General features: G+C 31.1%; 1 protein-coding gene across 15 annotated transcripts in view; it reads left to right on the forward strand.

Moving 5' to 3' along the window:
- The window catches only part of LOC139511307 (protein SSUH2 homolog), a 39,524-nt gene extending 33,415 nt beyond the window's left edge, over positions 1-6,109 (forward strand). For 8 of the 15 annotated variants that reach the window (XM_071297952.1, XM_071297940.1, XM_071297960.1 and 5 more), the window contains one exon: positions 3,923-6,109. In XM_071297952.1, the coding sequence (XP_071154053.1) occupies positions 3,923-4,069 (147 nt within the window). In that variant the 3' untranslated portion in view covers positions 4,070-6,109. The remainder of the gene's footprint in view (positions 1-3,922) is intronic. The other 7 variants (XR_011661997.1, XR_011662002.1, XR_011662008.1 and 4 more) reach the window with 1 other exon arrangement.
- Positions 6,110-9,396: the final 3,287 nt, after the last annotated feature.

The raw sequence follows: 9,396 nt of genomic DNA on the forward strand, positions 1-9,396 counted from the left end.
CATGGAAAATATTAAGATTCCCCCGTTTATCATTCATAAGAAATCTTGTTCACACCTAGAAAAGTGAACCGTGACGGCTTAAATTCGCTGAGTAAAGATCAAAAGATACAAAATGCTAATCTTTTAATTAACTTGAATTTAACAACGCATTCAACAGGTAGTCACTATGTGCCAAAGTACAATACACATTGTATTTGCGGGGCCGTATTTACACACTACAAATGTACTAGCAGCACATATTTACTAGCCTGACGTAAAAGGTAAAAAGTACAAACATGCATGTTTAAAACACTACCAGTTATACGTGTTAGTTCAAAATATCCGTCTGAAAAAAAAATCATAAAAAAATATTTTATATGATTTACTTGTATCACTATAATCATTTCAGAAAATATTAAAATATAAATCGTACATTCTACTTTCAAGCTGAGCGCTGTTCCATCTTAATTATTAGTTGGTTAATAGCTACACCAAACGTCGTCTATGCGCTTTAAATAGCGTTATAAGATGATTAACGATTAAGATTTAAAATGAGATTATTTCCACTCCCGGCATGCTTAAAGACTTAAACTACGTCACATAAGTCAGGAAGTTCGAAGAAATAAAATTATTAATTCTTAATTTTCTCCTTTATTGCTGTTCATATCCAGATAAAACTTGGTGAATATGTTTTTTATGGTATTATGGACATAATTAGCTGAAAAGTAAAAATTCGCGAATTATCCCTTTAACACCAGGTTCCCATGGAGAGAGTTCTCATGTAGGTAACATATCATAATCTTATATCCAAACACCAGTATCCCATGGAGAGAATTCTCATGCAGGTAAAGTAGCAAAATCTTATATCTTAACATCAGTATCCCCTGGAGAGCAGTATCATGCAGGTAACATATCATAATCTTATATCTTAACACCAGTATTCCATGGAGAGAATTCTCATGCAGGTAACATATCATAATCTTATATCCAAACACCAGTATCCCATGGAGAGTGGTATCATGCAGGTAACATATCATAATCTTATATCCAAACACCAGTATCCCATGAAGAGAATTTTCATGCAGGTAAAGTAGCAAAATCTTATATCTAAACATCAGTATCCCCTGGAGAGTAGTATCATGCAGGTAACATATCATAATCTTATATCTTAACACCAGTATTCCATGGAGAGAATTCTCATGCAGGTAACATATCATCATCTTATATCCAAACACCAGTATCCCATGGAGAGAGTTATCATGCAGGTAACATATCATAATCTTATATCTTAACACCAGGTTCCCATGGAGAGAGTTCTCATGTAGGTAACATATCATAATCTTATATCTAAACATCAGTATCCCATGGAGAGTGTTCTCATGTAGGTAACATATCATAATCTTACATCTTAACACCAGTATTCCATGGAGAGAATTCTCATGCAGGTAACATATCATAATCTTATATATATATCCAAACATAAGTATTCCATGGAGAGTGTTCTCATGCAGGTAACATATCATAATCTTATATCTAAGCACCAGTATCCCATGGAGAGAGTTATCATGCAGGTAACATATCATAATCTTACATCTAAGCACCAGTATCCCATGGAATAAATTATCATGCAGGTAACATATCATAATCTTATATCCAAACATTGGTATCCCATGGAGAGTGTTCTCATGCAGGTAACACATCATGATCTTATATCCAAACACCAGTATCCCATGAAGAGAATTCTCATGCAGGTAAAGTAGCAAAATCTTATATCTTAACATCAGTATCCCCTGGAGAGCAGTATCATGCAGGTAACCTATCATAATCTATTATCCAAACACAAGTATCCCATGGAGAGAGTTCTCATGCAGGTAAAATATCATAATCTATTATCTAAACACAAGTATCCCATGGAGAGACCTTTCATGCAGGTAACATATCATAATCTATTATCCAAACACAAGTATCCCATGGAGAGAGTTCTCATGCAGGTAACATATCATAATCTATTATCTTAACACAAGTATCCCATGTAGAGACCTCTCATGCAGGTAACATATCATAATCTATTATCCAAACACAAGTGTATGATAGAGAGAGCTCTCATGCAGGTAACATATCATAATCTTGTTATCCAAACACAAGTGTATGATAGAGAGAGCTCTCATGCAGGTAACCTATCATAATCTTATATACAAACACAAGTATCCTATGGAGAGAGTTCTCATGCAGGTAACATAACATAATCTTATATACAAACACAAGTATCCCATGGAGAGAGTTCTCATGCAGGTAACCTATCATAATCTTATATACAAACACAAGTATCCCATGGAGAGAGTTCTCATGCAGGTAACATATCATAATCTTATATACAAACACAAGTATCCCATGGAGAGAGTTCTCATGCAGGTAACATATCATAATCTTATATACAAACACAAGTATCCCATGGAGAGAGTTCTCATGCAGGTAACATATCATAATCTATTATCCAAACACAAGTGTATGATAGAGAGACCTCTCATGCAGGTAACCTATCATAATCTATTATCCAAACACAAGTGTATGATAGAGAGAGCTCTCATGCAGGTAACATATCATAATCTATTATCCAAACACAAGTGTATGATAGAGAGAGCTCTCATGCAGGTAACCTATCATAATTTTATTATCCAAACACAAGTGTATGATAGAGAGAGCTCTCATGCAGGTAACATATCATAATCTTATATACAAACACAAGTATCCTATGGAGAGAGTTCTCATGCAGGTAACATATCATAATCTATTATCCAAACACAAGTGTATGATAGAGAGAGCTCTCATGCAGGTAACATATCATAATCTATTATCCAAACACAAGTGCATGGTAGAGAGAGTTCTCATGCAGGTAACCTATCATAATCTTATATACAAACACAAGTATCCTATGGAGAGAGTTCTCATGCAGGTAACATATCATAATCTTATATACAAACACAAGTATCTCATGGAGAGAGTTCTCATGCAGGTAACATATCATTATCTATTATCCAAACACAAGTATCCCATTGAGAGAGTTCTCATGCAAGTATTATATCATATTCTTATATCCAAACACAAGTTTCAGGGTGAAAGAGCTCTCATGCAGGTACTCTTAAATTGTCTTCTCTCTAAACACCTGAGTTCCTTCAGAGAGAGTTCTCATGCAGGTACCTACCATAACATTAACACTAAAGAGCAGTTGTAAATGTGCTTCATGTTGCTTTAGCTGTCCAAACTCTGTTTTTTGTTGTTTCTTTCTTGAGGACGTGGTGTTTTTCCCTAACCTTTGGTTTTCTTGATTTGAACAAATGGGATTACCCCACACTTTTTATAAATATCTTTTATCAAAATGAAGTCCTGAAGGATTTCTGGGATGATACCAAGAGATCTATCCCTTCTAAATATTACTGACCTGATTTAACTATAAATAATTAACTAACTTGATTTCATTTAAATTTATGATGTTAATTTACAAAATATAACAAAACTTACTAGAGTTAATATTTACAATACATTTTTTGTATGCACAAAACATGTATCTGATAAAATCCTGCATCATGTTCACTTTTAATAGACAAAAAGTTTTAAAAGCCACAAATATGGTAATTGTAAAAGAGCACAAATGAAACAGATTCTCTGTGCAGATAAATCTTGTAAAATAGCAGAAATGAGAAAGATTCCTGGTGCAAGATACATCTCGTAAAATATCACAAATGACTCAGATTCCATGTGCAGATACATCTTGTTAAATATCACAAATGAGACAGATTCCTGGTGAAAGATACATCATATAAAATAGCACATCTTTTAAATTAAGACAGATGCAAATGTATCTTTTAATGTTTGATATTTGTTTGTGGAATATCCTGTCTTGGCTAGTTTTAAGTAAACATGTCATTTTTTTTATGTTTTACAGAGACACAGAGTACGGATAGTACCAGTGACAGTTTGTCGTTACAAATGGGATGACACAGACTCTGACTTTATAGTGTATGGATTAGACAAGAAAGTGCATGCTCCTGACTATCCTCAGCAAAGCTGTTTTGGCTGTTCTGTCTTATAGAATTTAAAGAAAGAACTGAATAGGATATTTTTTCTGTATGTTTCCAAATGTATCAAATGTTTTGAGGGATGTCTTTTCCATGTTATAAAGTAAAAGATATATTACATAATTAACCAAGCCCTACCATTGGCTCAACATATATAGTAATCTGTAAAAGTCTTAAAATTGAAATCCAGAAATGTATAGTCCCAACCTGCAGATGCTCAAATATGGTCAATATTCTGAATTTCAGTTTACATATATATACTAAACTACATAGAACCTTCTAAAGTTTTTCCCTCTGAAATGGGTATTACAAGTAAATGGGAGCAAACATGAACATGACTTTCAGTGTTTTGTTCAATTTCAGTATAAGTCAATATTTTTTAGTATCTTTTAATGACATTATTATTCATCTGACCATTTCTACTCAATTATTTGTCTAACTGATTTTGTTTTGTGTTTCAATCTACACTCAAGTTGTTTATTTGTCAAAGAGTTGCTGTATGTATACATGTAGAAATAGGAAGTAAATGTTTTAAATTCCATTTATTAACAGGGTAGACCATGGAGAATATAACAAAATATATTATGAATTCTTTTGTAATACCATAACATAACATATGATATTGACTAATATGAAAATATATTCACTTTTCAAATCTTTTATGAATTATTTATCTTAAAATTTGCCAAAACTTGGAGCCTCTTGTTTCTTATCTGAAAGCAAATTATTACAGCTATATCTTCATATCTTAAATTCTGGTTTTTTTTTCATATTATCACACAAAATTGGGGTTTCCATGCTAATCTGTAAAAAATTATGGTGACCAATTCTTTTTATTATACTTTTGAAAAAACTACATTTTGACAATTTTTTCTTCTATCTTCTTTATTCATACTGCACTATGCATGTCAGAGTTGTTTTTAACTTAAATGGAAAGAAAAAGTATTTGTTCTTGGCATCTTACCAATAATCATGACCATTATGTTTATTTAAGACCTTCAATGTATAGTTTTTGTTAGGATTGTGAAATGTAATTTTAAGATATGTATATTTTTTTTACACATTTCTGTTTTTGTTTAATTGTTGCCTCTTTCATTACCATCTCCATGTTTTTTCTCTATGTTAATTTTACAGTGTTAAATGTTCTCCATCTATGAAGTTTTTATGTGGTATTGATTTTGAAAGAGTGTTTTTATAAAAAAAAAAAATTATATACATGCATCAATTTTTAAAACTGCTGAACTGTACTTGACATCAACATGTAATATCTCTTCTTTTATGTGATTCTTCTGTATTCTATTTCATGGACCTAAATAACACAGAGAAATTATTCAAACACCCAAATTTTTATATCATAGGACTGAATTTACTACTGTATATTTGGAATATATTACCTTGGCTGATTTTGAAAAACCTTTCAGAATTTTTTGTCTTCAATGCTCTTCAACCATCTACATTATTTTGGCCTTTTTCACTTGTTTGATTTAAGTGTCACAGATGAGTCTTTTGAGGTTGAAACGTGAATGTGGCAAACAAATTTTAATATTGTTTCTATGATGATTTTATTTGACATACAACTCCAATTGTCAAAAATGTTTTGTAAGATTTAAAATCAAATGGTCAACTGAATAAATTAAAACCAATTAGTTACAAAAAAGATATATGAATAAATAAATGAACACCTTGTGTAAAACTTATTGAAAATACCTTCAAAACATTTCTGATATTGATTGTAAAGAACACTTATATCTTTTCACTGTAAATTGAAATAAAATTCTCAAGTGAACAAACCTTGTTATGTGGTACGTCTGTTTGTGTTTTATATAATAATGTATGATGACCTATTGATGTCTATGTGTGTGTAATAACATGTATTTTATTGATAAGAATCTCATTGAATAAGATCTTGTTTATTTTTTATTCTTTTGTTTTTTGTATTTTTAAAATAATAATTTTTTTTTATATTAACACCAACTTAAAGTTAAAAGCATTTCATAATGGAGTTAATAATTTTACATTCAATTTATAATGTGCAATAAATTCCTTATTTAACATTTGTAGTTTGCTGTTTCATAATTGCCTGCTTGTTGTAGTACCATAAGGTCATGTAAAGAAATTATGTTATATTCATGAAGTACCAGATGTCTTTTAAGTAAATAGTAAGTTCAAAAGATTGGTATATCCAAAATCTATTACAAACAGCGAGGATCTTATATAATTGAACAAGGCTTAAAGTATATCCAATTTTTTAGATATACCATTTGTTATACTAGACTGACCCCCAAAGTCAAATTGTAAAAGTGCAAGTAATTAGGTTATATATAGTACAGAGGAAGCAATGTCGCCCTACCCTAACATATAAGTAAAGACAGGCATTGTATAGCTTGTTGTTTGGTGTTAGCCAAGGCTCCTTGTTGAAGGCCGTACATTGACTTATAATGGTTTACTTTTATAAATTGTTATTTGAATGGAGAGTTGTCTCATTGGCACTCACACCACATCTTCCTATATCTATAATGACAAAGAGTATTGATCATTATCCTTTCTTTACCTTAAGACAGTACACAATTTTTAATTCAACCCAATGTCCAACTTAAAATAGAGACTGCTTTCTTTTAATTATGAAGGCTGTATAAAACTCCTCCAGGGAAAACAAAATCGATATTGATAAAGATACCTATATCAAACAGTACAAGTTGACCCCTATGTAGGAGTGAATAAGGATGCCCAGGAAAGGTAAGCAGTTTCTACTTCACAACTTGAGTGTTGCTAATGGTAAGTCAATATTCGATGACAGTTCACTTTCTTTGTTGCGTAACACACCCAAAACAGATTCACTGTTGTCCCTTTGACAAATTAAACATGCATTGTCATCTATGACATGCATATTTCCTAATGTCTTATCAGTTAATATATCATCTGCAAACATTGCAAAAAGATGAGTTGTCCATATCAAATCTTTGGTTTGATTGGTTTCTCCTTCCGATATTTATTCATTCAGAAAGTCATTGGAAAGATAAGCTCTAGAATATTGTGTTCAATTGGAAAGGCATAACCCATCGCAAGATTAAAGGTACTACACAAAAATGTAGAAATGAAAAAAGAATACAGGAAAGTTTTTAATTTTTAAAACCTTATTGTAAATTTAAAAGAGTATATGAGTTTTATACTTTATTTCAATAGAACTGAGATAGATAAAGAACAGTATTATACCTATATTAAAAAGTCGACTCCATTGACAGAAAACAAAGCCGAATTACAAACTAAAACTGAGGGAAACACATCAAAACAAAGGAACATCAGGAATACTAAAATGCAACAAAAACAAACGCCTATATACTAGAAACGAACTATTTGATAACAACTGCCATATTCCTGACTTGGTACAGGACATTTATGTTAAAATTGTTGGTTGAACCTGGTTAAATGGCTAGCTAAACCTCCCGCTTTTATGACAATGATAAAAAATATAGCTTAAATAATAACATCGAGAACCTCCCACACCCGGTGCGCTTCAGCTGTCACCAGAACAAAAACATATGTACTAGTTCAATGAAAAGGTCCTCATACTAAACTCAAAATCATAGAAATAAACTGAAAGTAAAAAAAACACGATGAATTACATTCGTTTTTGATGTGTTTTGTCATTTGATTTGCCGTGTGATTATGGACTTTCCGATTAGATTTTCCTCTGAGTTCAGTATTTTATGATTTTACTTTTTTCTATATAAACATATCTGTGTTTTTATCTGAGTTATTACTTTTATTAATTAGCGATGTACATATAAATTATTTAAAAGTAAGTTTTCTTACATGTTATTGTAAATTCTAAATATTAGTTATATACATTTGAAAATAATGGTTTTTTTTGCCTAATGTTAACAGTCTTACCAATCTAGACAGAAGGGTGATTTTAACGGAAATTATTGAGAATGGCATTTTTTCGAGTAATATTTGCTTACTGTGTCTTCATGTTCTCTCAATGTTGCTTAGAATAATACTTTCTCAAATGTATACACTTAATTGTATTATAAGACTCTTGAACAAGTAAACTTATTTATAAATCAAAATATGTTTATAAATATCTCAAATGCATTGCATTTGATTAATGAAACCTCTTTAAAATTCAGTCCAGTATTTAATATTACCCAGTATTGCCCAAAAAACCCTGTAAAACCGGGGTTTTCCCAGTATTTCCCACTGGGCTGGACAATACTCAAAACCAGGGTTTTGACAACCCTGCTTTTTGTCGATCCTTCGACTGTAGTCGAAAAAGCGAGACTAAGCGATCCTACATTCCGTCGTCGTCAGTGTCGTCGTCGTCGGCGTCATCGGCGTCGTCCATAAATATTCACTCTGTGGTTAAAGTTTTTGAAATTTTAATAACTTTCTTAAACTGTACTAGATTTCTACCAAACTTGGGCAGAAGCTTGTTTATTATCATAAGATAGTATCCAGAAGCAAATTTTGTAAAAATAAAAATCCATTTTTTCCGTATTTTACTTATAAATGGACTTAGTTTTTCTGCGGGAAACATTACATTCACTCTGTGGTTAAAGTTTTTAAAATTTTAATATCTTTCTTAAACTATCCTGGGTTTGTACCAAATTTGGACAGAAGCTTGTTTATGATCATAAGATAGTATCCAGAAGTAAATTTTATAAAAAAATAAAACCATTTTGTCCGTATTTTACTTTTAAATGAACTTAGATTTTCTGGTGGAAACATTACATTCACTCTGTGGTTAAAGTTTTTAAAATTTTAATTACTTTATTAAACTATCCTGGGTTTGTACCAAACTCGGACAGAAGCTTGTTTATGATCATTAGATAGTATCCAGAAGTAAATTTTGTAAAAAGAATAAATCAATTTTTTCCGTATTTTACTTTTAAATTGACTTAGTTTTTCTGCGGGAAACATTACATCCACTCTGTGGTTAAAGTTTTTAAAATTTTAATATCTTTCTTAAACTATCCTGGGTTTGTACCAAACTTGGACAGAAGCTTGTTTATGATCATAAGATAGTATCCAGAAGTAAATTTTATAAAAAAATAAAACCATTTTGTCCGTATTTTACTTTTAAATGAACTAAGATTTTCTGCGGGAAACATTACATTCACTCTGTGACTAAAGTTTTTAAAATTTTAATAACTTTATTAAACTAGCCTGGGTTTGTACCAAACTCGGACAGAAGCTTGTTTATGATCATAAGATAATATCCAACAGTAAATTTTATAAAAAAATAAATCCATGTTTTCGGTATTTTACTTTTAAATGGACTTAGATATTCTGCCAGGAAACAACACATTCACTTTGTGGTTAATTAAAAAAAAATAATAAC

This window comes from Mytilus edulis, chromosome 1, assembly GCF_963676685.1.
Source record: "Mytilus edulis chromosome 1, xbMytEdul2.2, whole genome shotgun sequence".
Lineage (NCBI taxonomy): Eukaryota > Metazoa > Mollusca > Bivalvia > Mytilida > Mytilidae > Mytilus > Mytilus edulis.